This window comes from Mya arenaria, chromosome 16, assembly GCF_026914265.1.
Source record: "Mya arenaria isolate MELC-2E11 chromosome 16, ASM2691426v1".
NCBI classification, from domain to species: domain Eukaryota; kingdom Metazoa; phylum Mollusca; class Bivalvia; order Myida; family Myidae; genus Mya; species Mya arenaria.
Window position 1 is genome coordinate 734,661 of NC_069137.1, and position 22,085 is coordinate 756,745.

Sequence of the window (22,085 nt, forward strand, 5' to 3'; positions counted from 1 at the left end):
TGCCAACATAAAATAATGTCATTACATATTTCTTGTATACTGTATAGTAATATAATTTACAGTGCAATATTTTTCATAAAGTAATAGCGTTACAACGAAAATGGACGTGTTATATAGTAACTATTTTTTGTGCTGTAAATCACTTAATCGGTATTAACGTTATAAATAGAACATCTTATTAGTGGCCATCCAATACAAATTTTAAAATGATCAATTTTAGAAAACTGGTTTAATAGATTCTGTATTGATTAACCCCTATTTATTATTTAATCATATGAGAAAAGATTTTTCTTGTTCACTTCAATTACCTTATTAATTTATTTTCTCATATTTATTACAATACTTATCAATAATGTTTAGGTAATTCAGAAAGGTGCCAATTTATACCTTAATATCAAAGCTGCACTTCATTTCACGGAGTGTGCTTGAGTCATACACCGTCCCGTCCTTATGCCGCACACAGAGAATAAGCTCCCGAACAAGTATGTTCATTTTTTCCGGCTGAATCGTGCAGACTTCTCTCAACTCATGTTCAGGAACTGGTGCATCAACTTCATCTGGGATTTATTTTTTGCTCTCCGTGTTCTTGTTTTTTAGGAGTTCACGGTATTTAGCAGGAGTATACTGGACTGAAGCAAAACGTTATCAATTGAAGTCGGTGGAGTCATACTGTGGTACAAAATGTACGGTTTTCATTTTTGAGCTGAATGATTCATAGCGGTAGACTGAATTGAATCATGGACTTAAGGAGCATGAACTTTTTGGTCTGCTGGAGGGACAGTATGGAGGTTTAACTGGAGGGATGGGAAGGCCTACACACTAACTTCATTGTTATTCCCTTAGTTAAATTCATGATAATTTGCAATGGTCTGCATTGCCTGATCAATGTCGTTGCGTGAAAACCAATCAAATAGGTCCTGAAAATCTTGGTCATGCCATCCTTTCACTAATTCAAGGCGTGCGGCCGACTTAAAAGCACCTGTGCAGTAGGTGTGTACCTTGTACATAGAAAACGTACCAAGACGTATAAGCGCCTCCGGAAATGATTAACAGGTACCCTACCTATTGCCAGACGCGTGAATTTCGTGACCGTTTAAATCGGTATTCGGGAAAAAGGGCGAATAGTAGTAACATTGCTTTACAAGGCAGTGTTTGTAAAATCTAAGTTAGTTTATATTACAATTTATATAGTAAAAAAGAAGAAATCTTAATCTGTTTGTAAATGTAAAATATGTCATGAAAATGTCTGGCAATCGTTTGCAGTTAACAAAAATAAAAGTCCATGTTTTGTAAAATGTAACGTCAATTACATATTTGACGTCGCAAACTGAGCCCCATACTGCCAAAAGGCTTGTAATAGTCAATTATGTTGCCTTTCTAACCCTTGCTGCCTATTTGAACGACATTCTTCAATTTTAAATTCTCGCAAAAGAGACATTTAAGTTGTTTTTTTTGTTTTTTTTATTTATTCTGTTTTTTGTTTTTTTTTAAGAAAACGTAACCGGAAGTTGATTGTGCTCGCACGGTAATTATTCTGTATATCTCCGTTGTTTGGGAAACTCCCGAAAATTTCATTTGATTTAAAGAGCTAATGACGGTACATATTTGTATGTAGTATGGCTCATAACTGAATCATTGCATGATTGGCACATAGTTGTATGTGTATGGCTCATAACTGAATCATTGCGTGATTGGCACATAGTTGTATGTAGTATAGCTCATAACTGAATCATTGCATGATTGGCACACAGTTGTATGTAGTATGGCGCATAACTAAATCATTGCATGATTGTATGTAGTATGGCTCATAACTGAATCATTGCATGATTGGCACATAGTTATATGTTGAATGACTTATAACTGAATCATTTCATGATTGGCACATAGTTGTATGTAGTATGGCGCATAACTAAATCAGTGCATGATTGGCACATAAATGTATGTAGTATGGCTCATTACTGAATCATTGCATGATTGGCACATAGTTGTATGTAGTATGGCTCATAACTGAATCATTGCGTGATTGGCACATAGTTTTATGTAGTATGGATCATAACTGAATCATTGCGTGATTGGCACAAAGTTGTATGTAGTATGGCTCATAACTGAATCATTTCATGATTGGCACATAGTTGTATGTAGTATTGCTCATAACTGAATCATTGCGTGATTGGCACATAGTTGTATGTAGTATGGCTCATAACTGAATCATTGCGTGATTGGCACATAGTTGTATGTAGTGTGGCTCATAACTGAATCATTGCATGATTGGCACATATTTGTATGCAGTATGGCGCATAACTAAATCATTGCATGATTATCACACTATGTAGTACGGCTTATAACTGGGTCATTGCATGATTGGCACATAGTTGTATGTAGTACGACGCATAACTAAATCATTGCATGATTAGCACACTATGTAGTACGGCCCATAACTGAATCATTGCGTGATTGGCACATAGTTGTATGTAGTATAGCGCATAACTGAATCAGTGCATGATTGGCACATAGTTGTATGTAGTATGGCTCATAACTGAATCATAGCATGATTGGCACATAGTTATATGTAGAATGGCTCATGACTGAATCATTGCATGATTGGCACATAGTTGTATGTAGAACGGCTCATAACTGAATCATTGCATGATTGGCACATAGTTGTATGAAGTATGGCTTATAATTGAATCATTGCATGATTGGCACATAGTTGTATGTAGAACGGCTCATAACTGAATCATTGCATGATTAGCACATAGTTGTATGTAGTATGGCTCATAACTGAATCATTGCATGATTGGCACATAGTTGTATGTAGTATGGCGCATAACTGAATAATTGCATGATTAGCACACAGTTGTATGTAGTATGGCGCATAACTAAATAATTGCGTGATTATCACACTATGTAGTACGGCTCATAACTGAATCATTGCATGATTGTCACATAGTTGTAAGTAGTACGACGCATAGCTAAATCATTGCATTATTAGCACACTATGTAGTACGGCTCATAACTGAATCATTGCATGATTGGCACATAGTTGTATGTAGTACGACACATAACTGAATTATTGCCTGATTGGCACATATTTGTATGTAGTATGGCTCATAACTGAATCATTGCGTGATTGGCACATACTTGTATGTAGTATGGCTCATAACTGAATCATTCCGTGATTGGCACATAGTTGTATGTAGTATGGCCCATAACTGAATCATTGCTTGATTGACACATAGTTGTATGTAGTATAGCTCATAACTGAATCATTGCGTGATTGGCACATAGTTGTATGTATTATGGCTCAAAACTGAATCATTGCGTGATTGGCACATAAATGTATGTAGTATGGCCCATAGCTGAATCATTGCGTGATTGGCACATAGTTGTATGTAGTATGGCCCATAACTGAATTATTGCATGATTGGCACATAGTTGTATGTAGTATGGCCCATAACTGAATTATTGCATGATTGGCACATAGTTGTATGTAGTATGGCCCATAACTGAATTATTGCATGATTGGCACAAAGTTGTATGTAGTATGGCTCATAACTGAATCATTGCGTGATTGGCACATAGTTGTATGTAGTATGGCTCATAACTGAATCATTGCGTGATTGGCACATAGTTGTATGTAGTATGGCTCATAACTGAATCATTGCGTGATTGGCACATAGTTGTATGTCATATGGCTCATAACTGAATCATTGCATGAGTGGCGCATAGTTGCATGTCGTATAGCGCATAACTGAATCATTGCATGATTGGCACATAGTTGTATGTAATATGGCTCATAACTGAATCATTGCATGATTGGCACATAGTTGTATGTCATATGGCTCATAACTGAATCATTGCATGATTGGCACATAGTTGTATGTAGAACGGCTCATAACTGAATCATTGCATGATTGGCACATAGTTGTATGTAGAACGGCTCATAATTGAATCATTGCATGATTGGCACATAGTTGTATGTAGTACGGCTCATAACTGAATCATTGCATGATTGGCACATAGTTGTATGTAGTATGGCTCATAACTGAATCATTGCATGATTGGCACATAGTTGTATGTAGTATGGCTCATAACTGAATCATTGCATGATTGGCACATAGTTGTATGTAGTACGGCTCATAACTGAATCAGTGCATGATTGGCACATAGTTGTATGTAGTATGGCTCATAACTGAATCATTGCATGATTGGCACATAGTTGTATGTAGTACGGCTCATAACTGAATCATTGCATGATTGGCACATAGTTGTATGTAGTATGGCTCATAACTGAATCATTGCATGATTGGCACATAGTTGTATGTAGTATGGCTCATAACTGAATCATTGCATGATTGGCACATAGTTGTATGTAGTATGGCTCATAACTGAATCATTGCATGATTGGCACATAGTTGTATGTAGTATGGCTCATAACTGAATCATTGCATGATTGGCACATAGTTGTATGTAGTATGGCTCATAACTGAATCATTGCATGATTGGCACATAGTTGTATGTAGTATGGCTCATAACTGAATCAGTGCATGATTGGCACATAGTTGTTTGTAGTATGGCTCATAACTGAATCATTGCATGATTGGCACATAGTTACATATCCTGAATCATTGCATGATTGGCACATAGTTGTATGTAGTATGGCTCATAACTGAATCATTGCATGATTGGCACATAGTTGTATGTAGTATGGCTCATAACTGAATCATTGCATGATTGGCACATAGTTGTATGTAGTATGGCTCATAACTGAATCATTGCATGATTGGCACATAGTTGTATGTAGTATGGCTCATAACTGAATCATCGCGTGATTGGCACATATTTATATGTCGTATTGCTAATAACTGAATCATTGCATGATTGGCATATAGTTGTATGTAGTATGGCCCATAACTGAATAATTGCATGATTGGCACATATTTATATGTCGTATTGCTAATAACTGAATCATTGCATGATTGGCATATAGTTGTATGTAGTATGGCTCATAACTGAATCATTGCATGATTGGCACATAGTTGTATGTAGTATGGCTCATAACTGAATCATTGCATGATTGGCACATAGTTGTATGTAGTATGGCTCATAACTGAATCATTGCATGACTGGCGCATAGTTGTATGTAGTATGGCTCATAACTGAATCAGTGCATGATTGGCACATAGTTGTATGTAGTATGGCTCATAACTGAATCATTGCATGATTGGCACATAGTTGTATGTAGTATGGCTCATAACTGAATCAGTGCATGATTGGCACATAGTTGTATGTAGTATGGCTCATAACTGAATCATTGTATGATTAGCACATAGTTGTATGTAGAACAGCTCATATCTGAATTAGTTCATGATTGGCACATAGCTGTATGTAGTATGTCTTATAACTGAATTAGTTCATGACTGGCACATAGTTGTATGTAGTATGGCTTATAACTGAATCATTGCATGATTGGCACATAGTTGTTTGTAGTATGGCTCATAACTGAATCATTGTATGATTGGCACATAGTTGTATGTAGAACGGCTCATATCTGAATTAGTTCATGATTGGCGCATAGTTGTATGTAGTATGGCTCATAACTGAATCATTGCATGATTGGCACATAGTTGTATGTAGTATGGCTCATAACTGAATCATTGCATTATTGGCACATAGTTGTATGTAGTATGGCTCATAAATGAATCATTGCATGATTGGCACATAGTTGTTTGTAGTATGGCTCATAACTGAACCATTGCATGATTGGCACATAGTTGTATGTAGTATGGCGCATAACTGAATCAGTGCATGATTGGCACATAGTTGTATGTAGTATGGCCCATAACTGAATCATTGCATGATTGGCACATAGTTGTATGTAGTATGGCTCATAACTGAATCATTGTATGATTGGCACATAGTTGTATGTAGAACGGCTCATATCTGAATCATTGCATGATTGGCACATAGTTGTATGTAGTATGGCCCATAAATGAATCATTGCATGATTGGCACATAGTTGTATATAGTATGGCTCATAACTGAATCATTGCATGATTGGCACATAGTTGTATGTCGTATGGCTTATACCTGAATCATAGCATTATTGGCACATAGTTGTATGTAATATGGCTCATAACTGAATAATTGCATGATTGGCACATAGTTGTATGTAGTATAGCTCATAACTGAATCATTGCATGATTGGCACATAGTTGTATGTAATATGGCTCATAACTGAATCATTGCATGACTGGCGCATAGTTGTATGTAGTATGGCTCATAACTGAATCAGTGCATGATTGGCACATAGTTGTATGTAGTATGGCTCATAACTGAATCATTGCATGATTGGCACATAGTTGTATGTAGTATGGCCCATAACTGAATCATTGCATGATTGGCACATAGTTGTATGTAGTATGGCCCATAACTGAATCATTGTATGATTGGCACATAGTTGTATGTAGAACGGCTCATATCTGAATTAGTTCATGATTGGCACATAGCTGTATGTAGTATGGCTTATAACTGAATTAGTTCATGACTGGCACATAGTTGTATGTAGTATGGCTTATAACTGAATCATTGCTTGATTGGCACATAGTTGTATGTAGTATGGCTCATAACTGAATCATTGTATGATTGGCACATAGTTGTATGTAGAACGGCTCATATCTGAATTAGTTTATGATTGGCACATAGTTCTATGTAGTACGGTTCATAACTGAATTAGTTCATGATTGGCACATAGTTGTATGTAGTATGGCTTATAACTGAATCATTGCATGATTGGCACATAGTTGTATGTAGTATGGCTCATAACTGAATCATTGCATGATTGGCACATAGTTGTATGTAGTATGGCACATAACTGAATCAGTGCATGATTGGCACATAGTTGTATGTAGTATGGCCCATAACATAATCATTGCTTGATTGGCACATAGTTGTATGTAGTACGGTTCATAACTGAATTAGTTCATGATTGGCACATAGTTGTATGTAGTACGGTTCATAACTGAATTAGTTCATGATTGGCACATAGTTGTATGTAGTATGGCTTATAACTGAATCATTGCTTAATTGGCACATAGTTGTATGTAGTATGGCTCATATCTGAATCATTGCTTGATTGGCACATAGTTGTATGTAGTATGGCTTATAACTGAATCATTGCTTGATTGGCACATAGTTCTATGTAGTATAGCTTATAACTTAATTAGTTCATGATTGGCACATAGTTTTATGTAGTATGGCTCATAACTGAATCATTGTATGATTGGCACATAGTTGTATGTAGAACGGCTCATATCTGAATTAGTTCATGATTGGCACATAGTTGTATGTAGTATGGCTCATAACTGAATCAGTGCATGATTGGCACATAGTTGTATGTAGATTGGCTTATAACTGAATCATTGCATGATTGGCACATAGTTGTATGTAATATGGCTCATAACTGAATCAGTGCATGATTGGCACATAGTTGTATGTAGTATGGCTTATAACTGAATCATTGCATGATTGGCACATAGTTGTTTGTAGTATGGCTCATAACTGAATCATTGTATGATTGGCACATAGTTGTATGTAGAACGGCTCATATCTGAATTAGTTCATGATTGGCGCATAGTTGCATGTAGTATGGCTCATAACTGAATCATTGCATGATTGGCACATAGTTGTATGTAGTATGGCTCATAAATGAATCATTGCATGATTGGCACATAGTTGTTTGTAGTATGGCTCATAACTGAATCAGTGCATTATTGGCACATAGTTGTATGTAGTATGGCGCATAACTGAATCAGTGCATTATTGGCACATAGTTGTATGTAGTATGGCTTATAACTGAATCATTGCTTAATTGGCACATAGTTGTATGTAGTATGGCTCATATCTGAATTATTGCTTGATTGGCACATGGTTGTATGTAGTATGGCTTATAACTGAATCATTGCTTGATTGGCACATAGTTCTATGTAGTATAGCTTATAACTGAATCATTGCATGATTGGCACATAGTTGTATGTAGTATGGCGCATAACTGAATCAGTGCATTATTTGCACATAGTTGTATGTAGTATGGCTCATAAATGAATCATTGCATGATTGGCACATAGTTGTTTGTAGTATGGCTCATAATTGAATCAGTGCATGATTGGCGCATAGTTGTATGTAGTATGGCCCATAACTGAATAATTGCATGATTGGCACATATTTATATGTCGTATTGCTAATAACTGAATCATTGCATGATTGGCATATAGTTGTATGTAGTATGGCTCATAACTGAATAATTGCATGATTGGCACTTATTTATATGTCGTATTGCTAATAACTGAATCATTGCATGATTGGCATATAGTTGTATGTAGTATGGCTCATAACTGAATCATTGCATGACTGGCGCATAGTTGTATGTAGTATGGCTCATAACTGAATCAGTGCATGATTGGCACATAGTTGTATGTAGTATGGCTCATAACTGAATCATTGCATTATTGGCACATAGTTGTATGTAGTATGGCTTATAACTGAATCATTGCATTATTGGCACATAGTTGTATGTAGTATGGCTCATAACTGAATCATTGCATTATTGGCACATAGTTGTATGTAGTATGGCCCATAACTGAATCAGTGCATGATTGGCACATAGTTGTATGTAGTATGGCTCATAACTGAATCATTGTATGATTAGCACATAGTTGTATGTAGAACAGCTCATATCTGAATTAGTTCATGATTGGCACATAGCTGTATGTAGTATGGCTTATAACTGAATTAGTTCATGACTGGCACATAGTTGTATGTACTATGGCTTATAACTGAATCTTTGCTTGATTGGCACATAGTTGTATGTAGTATGGCTCATAACTGAATCATTGTATGATTGGCACATAGGTGTATGTAGAACGGCTCATATCTGAATTAGTTTATGATTGGCACATAGTTCTATGTAGTACGGTTCATAACTGAATTAGTTCATGATTGGCACATAGTTGTATGTAGTATGGCTTATAACTGAATCATTGCATGATTGGCACATAGTTGTATGTAGTATGGCTTATAACTGAATCATTGCTTGATTTGCACACGGTTGTATGTAGTATGGCTTATAACTGAATCAGTTCATGATTGGCACATAGTTGTATGAAGTATGGCCCATAACATAATCATTGCTTGATTGGCACATAGTTGTATGTAGTACGGTTCATAACTGAATTAGTTCATGATTGGCACATAGTTGTATGTAGTACGGTTCATAACTGAATTAGTTCATGATTGGCACATAGTTGTATGTAGTATGGCTAATAACTGAATCATTGCTTAATTGGCACATAGTTGTATGCAGTATGGCTCATATCTGAATTATTGCTTGATTGGCACATAGTTGTATGTAGTATGGCTTATAACTGAATCATTGCTTGATTGACACATAGTTCTATGTAGTATAGCTTATAACTTAATCAGTTCATGATTGGCACATAGTTGTATGTAGTATGGCTTATAACTGAATCATTGCATGATTGGCACATAGTTGTATGTAGTATGGCTTATAACTGAATCATTGCTTGATTGGCACATAGTTCTATGTAGCATAGCTTATAACTGAATCAGTTCATGATTGGCACATAGTTGTATGTAGTATGGCTTATAACTTAATCATTGCATGATTGGCACATAGTTTTATGTAGTATGGCTTATAACTGAATCATTGCTTGATTGGCACATAGTTGTATGTAGCATGGCTCATAACTGAATCAGTGCATGATTGGCACATAGTTGTATGTAGTATGGCTCATAACTGAATCATTGCATGATTGGCACATAGTTGTATGTCGTATGGCGCATAACTAAATCATTGCATGATTATCACACAGTTTTATGTAGTATGGTGCATAACTAAATCATTGCATGATTGGCACACAGTTGTATGTAGTATGGCTCATAACTAAATCATTGCATGATTGGCAGATAGATGTATGCAGTATGGCTCATAACTGAATCAGTGCATGATTGGCACACAGTTGTATGTAGTATGGCTCATAACTGATTCAGTGCATGATTGGCACATAGTTGTATGTAGTATGGCTCATAACTGAATCAGTGCATGATTGGCACATAGTTGTTTGTAGTATGGCTCATAACTGAATCATTGCATGATTGGCACATAGTTGTATGTAGTATGGCTCATAACTGAATCATTGCATGATTGGCACATAGTTGTATGTAGTATGGCTCATAACTGAATCATTGCATGATTGGCACATAGTTGTATGTAGTATGGCTTATAACTGAATCATTGCATGATTGGCACATAGTTGTTTGTAGTATGGCTCATAACTGAATCATTGCAAGAATGGCACATAGTTGTATGTCGTATGGCGCATAACTTAATCATTGCATGATTATCACACAGTTGTATGTAGTATGGTGCATAACTAAATCATTGCATGATTGGCACACAGTTGTATGTAGTATGGCTCATAACTAAATCATTGCATGATTGGCAGATAGATGTATGTAGTATGGCGCATAACTGAATCATTGCATGATTGACAAATAGTTATATGTAGTATGGCTCATAATTGAATCATTGCATGATTGGCACATAGTTGTATGTAGTATGGCTCATAACTGAATCATTGCATGATTGGCACATAGTTGTATGTCGTATGGCGCATAACTAAATCATTGCATGATTATCACACCATGTAGTACGGCTCATAACTGAATCATTGCTTGATTGGCACATAGTTGTATGTAGTACGACGCATAACTAAATCATTGCATGATTAGCACAATATGTAGTACGGCTCATAACTGAATCATTGCTTGATTGGCACATAGTTGTATGTAGTATGGCTCATAACTGAATCATTGCATGATTGGCACATAGTTGTATGTAGTATGGCCCATAACTGAATCATTGCATGATTGGCACATAGTTGTATGTAGTATGGCTCATAACTGAATCAGTGCATGATTGGCACATAGTTGTATGTAGTATGGCTCATAACTGAATCATTGCATGATTGGCACATAGTTGTATGTAGTATGGCTCATAACTGAATCAGTGCATGATTGGCACATAGTTGTATGTAGTATGGCTCATAACTGAATCATTGCATGATTGGCACATAGTTGTATGTAGTATGGCTTATAACTGAATCATTGCATGATTGGCACATAGTTGTATGTAGTATGGCTCATAACTGAATCATTGCATGATTGGCACATAGTTGTATGTAGTATGGCCCATAACTGAATCAGTCCATGATTGGCACATAGTTGTATGTAGTATGACCCATAACTGAATCATTGCATGATTGGCACATAGTTGTATGTAGTATGGCTTATAACTGAATCAGTGCATTATTGGCTCTTAGTTGTTTTAAGTATGACGCATAACTGAATCATTGCCTCACTTAATGTTTGTGCCTTGTTCGTCTTATAATTAAAGTTGTGCTGACGTTTAAAATTGCCCATATTTGAATAACGGATTAAGATATTTACAGGAAACATATACTAGCAGGAAAACAGTTTTCTGTTAACAAAAACTGGTACCCTACGTTACTTTTTTTACAAAAAAAGAGAAAGAGGGTACCAGTCTTGTTAAAAATGAGCAAAGTTTGACTTTAAACTTACATTTCGTATGGTTATCCTACTTGGACTGAGAAAATCCTGACATTCTTTGTATAGTCCATACATGCATTAAATCCGTTATATTTTTATTAGACTATTATCATTTCGATTTCTGTCATGTACATTGTTTGTGTGCTCAAGATTTTTCCAACGGAAACGGTATGCTTTAGGTATAGAAGAAAATCGTAATATTTAAATGCGAACATACTTTGATGTTACAATTCTTACCTTCCCAGAAACACGCACATATAATGTATCAACATAATTCATTTCTCTGTTTCTTTATGACAGTACAATGTGCCTTCTTTACGAGGATTAAAAAATGGTGTAAATCGCCGGCGGCCTCATCACATTTTCGTAACCCGTACTTAAGTTTACGATTTTTATCCCGAGGTTTACCGGAGATGACCGGGTTGTTACGATTGTCAATATTTGTGATAAAATCGAGCATGAAGTATATGTTAAATGTGATTTGCCAATCTGACATAGATATATACTATAGTTCCTTAAAACGCGTGTACTGTTTGTAAAAATCAAATAACACCATTGAATATTGCAGTTTATTGCACTCCTAAAAAGAGCTCTTCAATCAAATGAGGCTCTTAATAAGGGAACACATTTTCACAAGAAGGAGCATTTATATATATGATTACATAAACAAACACATATACAGTCGAACTGCGCTGGCTCGAACTCCCAGGGACCTGCGTAAATACCTCAAGCCTGGGTTAGTTCGTGCAAAACTGGAATGCTTACATTTAGTATAAAGAAATCGCTCCTTTACATCCAGTTCGAGCCAACGAGGAAATCGAGCCAAGCGAGTTCGAGCCAACGGAGTTCGACTGTAGACCAAAGCCCCAATTTCTCGAAAGTTCTTAAGCTTAGTCAGCTTAAGTAGCATTTAACACTTTTTGGTTACTTGAATTTTGTTTTACAAAATATAAATTAGTTTATCGGTATTAAAATAAGAATAATATCTTTTAAAATTCCAAAAGCTCTGAGATATTTCACAAGACAAAAAAAAAAAAAATAGTTAGCTTAGCTTAATTAATCCTGTTTTAAGTTCAAGATATTGGAGCCTGACAATAAAAAAATAATATTGTGAGCAGATAATCCTTGTAACAAACATTATGTCAGAACAAAAAATAGTGCGTAATTAACAAGAAATTTATTATATTTATACCTGTCTTATAAATATGTAAATTAAAACAGTATTTTTTTATTAGGCCTCCGTTTTGATCCTGAAGGTCGTATTTGACTTCCTTGGATTTTAAAACTGCAAAACCCACTTGGGAACACCCTGATAAAAATGCAGTAGTTATAAACCAATAAACCTATTGTATCATCATTTAAGTATAGGGAACATTATAAAAGAACCATATTTTTATGTTAATTGTTCATTGAGAAGTAGCAGTAGCAGTAGCAGCAGTAGCAGTAGCAGTAGTAGTAGCAGTAGCAGTAGCAGTAGTAGTAGTAGTAGTAGTAGTAGTAGTAGTAGTAGTAGTAGCAGCAGCAGCAGCAGCAGCAGCAGTAGTAGTAGTAGCAGTAGCAGTAGTAGTAGTAGTAGTAGTAGTTGTAGTAGTTGTAGTAGTAGTAGTTTCTTTTTTTTACATCAACCTGTATTGTGCCCCTTAAACTGAACTCAGGGGTAGATGAGATTTCGAGCGAAAAAGCCTACCTATTCGGTTCTCCGAGAGAGTTAATACAAATTGTTTATTCTGAAGAATTTATTTGTATAACATACGATTTAAAGTACCCTACCAACAAGAATGTGAATTGTGTGTTCGAACTCCACACACTTTAGCCAGCTCAACTGCGATTAAACCCCGGTAATGACATCAGGTCCGCGATTTATTCGTTATATATTGTCTTCCGACGTAGCATTTATTTAAATATTAACGGTTATATGGTATAGTAGTACGCTACCTGAATGTTCAGTTTGCCAACAATTTTGGCACAGATTTTCCTCTGACGAATGTCGAGATCATACAGTTGCAAGCAAACCTTTGCTACCGGCAGGCCGGGTACAGGGTAACAAATAGCAGGGATATGGTTCACTGAAATGATAATAAAACATAAGAAAAGACTAAATACATTTGGTTATTTCAATACCATGCGTAACGCAATCGACTGTGGACACATTGAAAACATATTAAAACAAAGCACTGAAAGTGCTGATAGACGGTGCCATATTTCGGTCTGCTGCAAGTACAGAGTTTTTCCTATTTGTAACACAGGAGACCCTCGGGGCTGGACCCAATTTGAACCTATGGCCATAATTTGAACCTGTCCGAAAACTGGCAATAATGCTTCCATACAACTCCATGTAAACCCTGGCCATAATTAGGCCGATAACCGTAACATATACTGGGGACGTGTGTTAGTGAATTGTTGAAAATTTGATAACATACACTTTCTTTAGACATCTCACGACACAGAAAGGACATTCTCCACTTAAGCCACTGTGAAATGCTGGCAGTATTAATTTCGAACAGTTGCAGACATACTTATTACCAGAAGAACTAGAACTAAAATTACTAAACTGTGGAAAGGTACCTACAAATTTACCTAGATCCGGTCCGATGCGCGATACCGCTTGAGAATCCGCACCGATATCCCAGACGGACCATAAATGAAATTACTCAACTGTAATAAGGTACATACAGAAGAGAGGCTTGAAGAGCCATTTATGCTCTCGTCTCAATTCTCTAAGTGTACTTTCATTTCTAGTAGGACTCATTATTGCTATGTCATACAAATATTGATCATCATGATTACTTTGTGATTTCCTGTCTATTTGCTTCTATATGTGTTTTGAACTTATCGTATTATAAAAATAAATACAGGTTAAACCAATAAGATGCATATAAATCATACTTACAATCAACGGCATGGCTGAACACTCTATGGTCGTTAAGTGCGAAAGTCAAGGTGAATGTTCTACCGCTGTATGTGGCAGTCATGCTGGCTGAAGGTGAAAATACACAAATGAGCAATTATTTGAGCATCAACTCATTTCAAGTCAATAGGCCCAATTTCTTGAAACTTCTTATTGAGGAAATTTCCTTTTATCGTCCAAAAACCTATCAACATGTGACTATTTTAGACATATACGGAAACAAAAAAATGAGAGTAGCCTAATCTTGTTAGGAAGAACTAAAGATGCTTTGAGAAATCGGGGCAAGAAATGGGTATTAGATTAATCGTTTCAATTAAAGTGACACTCTTATTCAAAATCAATGCATGCACATGTATAACAAACATAAATTTTGAGTGATAAATCTTGAACAACTTGCTAAATAAAGCATTTATTGAAAATATTAATTACTGATAAAAAAAAATTAAACAGTGTATTTACTAGCTGAAAACAAAAACATATTAAATGATTGGTGAATGCTAAAAGATTTACAGTGATCTACTATAGAGTAATACGGTAGAAATACCGTGTTTTCTACACAATTCTTTTAAATAAAACTCGGAATCCTTTATAAGAACCTTTGTTTTCGACATTTATTCAACCTTTCTGGTATATTTAAACAATTGTATTAATTGTAGAAAATCTTATTTGGGAGTAATAGTTCATCTTTAATAATGTCAAGTATCATATATTTACACCTCAACTTCCATTCCCTAAATGAACTGCCTTTCGGCAATTGCGTTCATCAATCGATGAACGCAATATCTTCGGATATGTTCGGATCGCAATTCACTTTGATCTTGTTATTGTTTGTATTGTATCAGCAGATACTGTAAAATATAAATAAACATTTTAGAAAGTGTTAAATTATGATATGTTAAATGTACCGTTGCCGTAAGTGTTTCAATTTTACGTTTGAAACTGATTTCAAGCGGTTGATCTTTTCCCGCGTTATCGTGACGTCATTTAATAAAACGTTTCCGATTACCGTCGGGTCGTTCTATTTACAGAATGGGTAAGAAATGATTACTAAAAGGTTTTCTTAAATGAAATTAAGTATTTTCTTAACAATTCTTGAATAAAATAATGCACTATTGGTGTAAATATAAGTAATGAATTGCGGGATTGATGTCATTATCGGGGATATGAACGCAATTTTGCTGGTCGCGTACGCGTGGCCAGTCCACATTGACCTGCCCAATTGCGTTCATACCCCGATAATGACATCAATCCCGCAATTCATTCCTTAAATGAAATAAGCTATTCATAATTAGAAGCATAAACTACATTACATCCTGGAATAAAGATAGTAAGGCATTAGAAAAAAGAAAGTACAGTTTACAAAACATGAGCGAGTCCTTTAAGCATTAGACTCTTTCATATAAACAAATAAATTGGGTTCACCAGGCATCAGATTTTACATTATTGTAATGTTTTTTTGCGCATTATTTTTTTTTATTTAACAGTGATTAATTTTCACGATCCTTTACTTCACAAGTTTTGAATCCACGACAGGGTAAAATCAAAATAAGAGCTAGAGTGACTACTCAACAAATTAAAGCAATATGCAGCAAACAACTACCCCTACCTTTGAGGGTAAACGTGTGACCCCTGAAGCTAAATGTGTGGGACAGACTACATTCGCAGCTAGTCCCGTGGCATCCACAATTGGCGCTGAGCCCTAAGCGTTGTAGAGGGTTGATACTGCTCGCTTCGTCTTCAGAGTCATCGTGATTGAAAACGTTAGATTAATGCACAGTCAATTGTAACCACGGCACCCAGGTCCGGGGAATAGCGGGGACTTTGACTTTCGGTCAAGCCAATCCCCGGTAAAATCCCGGGGACAAACTGCTGGTAAAATCCCTGCCAAAAGCCTCCGGACCCCAGTGGCATCCTATGTTAGGCCCATTTCCCGCTATTTTCGGCGCAAAAACAAAACCACCGCAGTCACTCGGCACTGCGGGGCCACTTGGAAGGTAATACACGGCCCATTTTTCCCGCTATCCTCGGTATACTCCCGGACCAGGGGGAGGGGGGGGCATGGTTACAACTGACTGGTACATAAACAATATGTTCATGTAAAATAGTCGAGTAGGTAGCAAGATCAGCTTTACAGCTGACCACATCGTCGGCAACAACGGTACTTAATTCCGTTATACTTCATAAATACCGTGGGACAATTGACGGACAAAATCTCGATTTAATAAAACAAGGGAGGATACTCTTCTCCCAATGGCATCACATGTGTTACAATTAATTAGTCTGCAATAACTTGTACAGTAATACCTCTATTGCCGAGTGGACTTGACTGCTGTCAAAATATTGTTCTGAAAAGGCGGATCCGTTAAAATCCGGCTTTTTTCTACGTGGAATCATTTAGTACCTTGCGGAACCAATGAAAAAGACTTATAAATGCTTCATGGTTACGAGATTTCTTTAGCCAAATTGCCAACGGTACACAACGAAGCCTAGCGCAGTAGGGTATCGGGGGTCTCCAACGATGAGCTGACCTGGGCCTCGTAGGTGATGCAAATGGTAAGTCGTGGTGTCATCGCCAGAGACCAAAAAAAAATGATAGAAAACTCAAACGCTTATCGAGTTATCACATTTTGAGCTATATCCGGTGTCCGTTCCCCAACAATGTTTACAGAATGGGTGAGAAAGAAATTCTGGAAGGTTTTAGACAGCTGGTTTGATGAAACGAAATTTAAAAACTGTGTTATTCATATTTGTATGACAGGCATCAAATACAGCTGAACTTTCAGACTTTATTACTGATCTGGGTCGGACTACAGAGGGCTGGTGGTGGTCTCCTCATCAAAGCCAGCTGGTTTGAAAACGTTACATGTATAAAATGTGTCACGTATATTTGTATGGCAGACAAAAAATACAGTTAAATGTGTAACCGTTACGGCTGGTGCCTGCCCTTAGGCACGGCAGTGAGTTGAAATGGTATCATCAGAGTCAACTGGATTCAAAACGTCCAGTTAACAATAATGGCATGAATATTTGTATGACTGATAAAAAATCCAGCGACCATTGAAGCCTAAAAACGTGAACAGGCCCCTAGGCGCTGCAGCGGATGGATGGCGACTTCCTCGGAGTCAGCCAAATCAAGTTATATTGGGGCCATCTTGTTAAAAAGCATGCGAATAAATACCATTAGATCAGGAAATTCAACTGCATACTTGACGAATTACTCCTATTTTTATCGAAAACAACCTCGGATGTTTGCCGGTACATCTGTTAAAGTAGTTCGCAAATTTTTGAATTATATCATTAATTAAATGTAGTGTTTAAGAGTAGTATTTATTGATCAGTTTAGATTGATTGCCAGTGGAGTGTATTATTAAACATAATTAAGATTCCCAAGAGTTAAATTATGAAGTTTACCTGATATATAAAATTACTACGCGATCTACTTGCAGCGGACTTAAACGTTCCATTTTTGGAGTATGTAAACCGTCCAAATACATCCAAGGTCGTTTTCGATAAAAATGGACAAGGAGCTCCAAATGGCAGATTGTTGCATCAGGATGCTGTGTGATACTGATAGGGAGTAAAACGGTTTCAATATGTGAAAATTCATGTGAAAATCATGAAATATATAAGACGAAGATTAAACAAGTAATAAATAAACTAGTTTCAGTATTATTATTTTACACCGATTGTTAAACAAGCTATTACACTAATATGTTAATCACTCTCATTGGCTCATTGGATTGGTGCCCAGAAACCAAACTCCCATGCGCCCATGTCCGGTATTGAATCCGGCACAAGAAGCGAGTGTACTATCGACTGCACTAACCGGCCAACCGGTAGTATGACATGGACCAGCTTTTCGCTTTCTTTATATCTTATATTCTTTATAAAAATGTCGCACACAATGTTACTTTAAGGAAAGCAATCCGACATTAATTTAACACAATACTACAGGTAAAATATCACTTTAAAGCTACAAAAGTTTAATTTCATTGTTTTTAAAGTTTATACAGAGAGCTCTTTTCTTAATAGACATTATGCTATTTAAAAAACACATTTATACAATTGCTATATAATCGTAGTAAAGCGTTGTGTTATTACCTCCTTTTAATATATCATTTAATATATCCATTCACCTTCGACGGCTGACTGGCCGGTCCTTATAATGCCATATGGCCCGAATTGGTGTGTTATATTTCTTATATCATACCGAACACTTTTTTACCATATAATAATATATATAATAATAATTTACCGTATATAATAAAGCGCCTTTGAAGTGTTTTATTGAACAGATCTAATAATGTTTAGTTGCAAAATAATGTTGTTGTGAAAATTGCAAGCAGCACCCATCAGTTTTATGACGTAAGCGGTCCATATTATATTACGTCAGCGGTCCATATTGTATTTTTGCCGAGGTCCGGATCGGTCAAAAACGTAATATGGACCGCTGACGTCATAAAAACTGGATTTTTATTAAAATACATTGATATACGGACCGATCATCTTTATATAGGAAAAAAGGTACTAATTAATGTAAGGTATAATATATCATACTAGTAGCATAATTATGGTGTTATTCGAAAATATAATCCATGCAAAAATAGCAAAATGGTAAATCAATATAAATTAAACATAGAAATAATTATCTCAATATTAATATCTTAAATGCACTATTAAACATCTTTGCATCCTAATGCCGGATGGCTTTTACCTTAGAGCTCTCACAGATATACCATTTTTACAACTTCTTTTTATTTTTTATTTTTTGTCTTGGAAAGAGCAATTTTTGCGTAAATATCTGTAAACCAATGATAAAAAATTGCTGACAAAAAATCAAAACATAAATTTTCATATCTCCATTTGAAAATTAATGTTTTATCGCTTAAACCGTTACTAACGGCTAAAGAAAATGCATAAAACATCTTCTTTTTTTAACTTAATTATAAAAATCAGCGATCTATTTTTTGTCGGCGGTCTTATATAACTGGTTTCCATGGATTTTCGCAAAAATTGGCTCGTTCCAAGACAAAAAATAACAAAGTTATCAAAACGCTCAATCTGTGAGAGGGCGGCTTTAAACATGTTCGCACTTTAAAAAATATCCTCTAACTTGTTTTCCAAATCTTATCGGACTTACCACTGATTTCCTCAAGAAGTCCCATTCTCCCAAGAACGTATTCTACGTCAAATTCATCGTTCGGTCCTCCAGGAAGATATATGACGTCATCATCGTCGGCTACGGCTATGCCTCTGTACTTTAAGTTTTCATCTGTAAAATTATGATATGATGTTTTAGCTAGAGCAAACACAACTTTAGTTTCATAACATTTGACAAATATGTATGTTCGTTGTGTGTAACTTCAGAGCTGAGCGTTGAGGTATCTGTCTCAAAGAATAATGTTTAAAACAGTTGTTTACAAGCCTATGATTTAGACACTTATGCTAACGTCTCGGGTGACATTCTGCTCTCGGGTTGACAATATCAATGTCATACATGCTGCTATATGACATTTATATAATGTAACAAACATTCTATTGCAATTATACTCTTGAATTGTACTGGGCAGTTGCCTAATTCCGGATTTGCCTAAATATTCGGAAATCGTTTAAAAAGCGTTTCGGCGACCGTGATCAATATATAATGATCACTGTCTACGCAACTGACCTCCATAGCAACAGAAACAACACAAACGTGCAGCTATTCGAGTATAACCCCAAAATGAATACCTCTAAACTTTCGCTTTCCCAAATGTCAATATTTAGTCACGTGGGGGATGACGTCACACAGCGCGAGCTTTTATATTTATGTTCGACAGGGTAATCTTTAAACACTAGACCTACTATACGATGTTTATGACTTATCGTCTATAACGAAAACGATCCCAATTACGTATAAAGTAAATAAATTGACAATGTCATTGTTTTGTGTTGTGCAGCATTTGAAATGAAAACGAAGCAAAAATGAAGCAGATTCGTACTTTCAAAATTTGGCAAATTCGGACAAATTAGTAGTTCGGATACGCCGAAAATACACATACAAATACTTCAGAGAAGTATAAAATTTATATACCGGTTAAACATTTAATACATGATGTTCATTTAAGTAGCATTTTAATATTTGTATATTGACTTGATGATGTTTACTTTGTTCTTTGAAAAAATCCGAATATTTAGGCACTGAATGCAGGTTGGACGTCGTTTATGCCCTTATTTCGTACTGAATATTATATTATAATTAATTGTTTTTTCATTTATTCTTTTTCCATTTTGGTTGATATAGGACTCAACATTTTTCTATTAAAATGTCATGCACTTATGTTCAGTAATTATGACAATATTTTAAGAAAACTTCAAAATTGATCCGGAATTAGGCAACTGCCCAGTATATTGTATTAATGTAAAAAAATAATCTTTTCCTTCATTTTTTTCCAGTTTTTTTTCATAATATCTCAATAATAGTATCTTATTATTCGTAAATAACTTAACTGCATTCTTATATTATATAATGTCATATTATGTTATGTTAAATGCATATTGTTGAATAAATCCAAATTTTGAAAAAAAAAAAAAAAAAAAAAAAAGTTTGTTACCACATCAATTAACATGCGACTATTCTGAAAATTCAAGAAACATAATATCTATGTCCATTACCGTAACAAATAAGAGAAATGCAAAAATTACCATCGATGTAGGGTTTGACGGCTTGGTAGAACTCATAATTCGTCATTGATGCAATCATCTGCCACTGGACGCACACCATCGCAAACAAAATCAAGCTTTTAAACGACCCCATTCCAATGTGTCGTGATCGGTAACGTCGCCCAAAACAGTAGCAGGTAACAAAGGACCGATATTAGTACACCGAAGTGAGCACACGATATCTGCGTTTGGGAGTAACTGGACGGACTATTATAAGGAGGTTTACAGGATGTCAGACATTTTGGATGGGCATCTTACTGGTCGTATGATTTTGAGGGGTATTATAAAAGTCTGAACAATTATATAGGTTTAGAGCAATGATTATATATATATATGTACTCCATAATATTTATAATAAGAGAAAAAAAAATGATAATGAAATACAGGGACAAGCCCAGTAGTTTAAATGGTTTGTACTTGTGTATGTGATGTTAATATGTTAATTTTTATAGTTCATTATTAGTATGTTATTAGTATTAGTTATATATGTTATATATTGTTATATATTGTATATATATATATATATATATATATATATATATATATATATATATATATATATATATATATATATATATATATATATATATATATATATATATATATATATATATATATATATTAGATATATATGTTACTATATATTATATATGTTATATATTGGTTATATATGTTATTAGTATTAGTATTAGTTTATTATTAGTATGTTAATAATAGTTCATTGCCGTTTGTGTCTATAGTTCATTGCCGTTTGTGACTATAGTTCATTGCCGTTTGGACCTTTGCCTTGTGTCCCTAAACAGGGTTTATTTTTGAATTTTCGACTACT

The 22,085-nt window shown here is 35.4% G+C and overlaps 1 protein-coding gene across 1 annotated transcript; it reads right to left on the reverse strand.

Annotated features, from left to right (window-relative positions):
* Nucleotides 1–508: 508 nt before the first annotated feature.
* LOC128221111 (uncharacterized) lies at nucleotides 509–21,428 on the reverse strand. The gene is made up of 6 exons (XM_052929566.1): nucleotides 21,239–21,428; nucleotides 19,695–19,826; nucleotides 16,161–16,289; nucleotides 14,537–14,623; nucleotides 13,582–13,712; nucleotides 509–629 (listed from the first exon to the last, which is right to left on the reverse strand). Exons 1-6 carry the CDS (start codon nucleotides 21,348–21,350, stop codon nucleotides 594–596), a joined length of 627 nt encoding a protein of 208 aa, XP_052785526.1. The 5' UTR covers nucleotides 21,351–21,428; the 3' UTR covers nucleotides 509–593.
* Nucleotides 21,429–22,085: the final 657 nt, after the last annotated feature.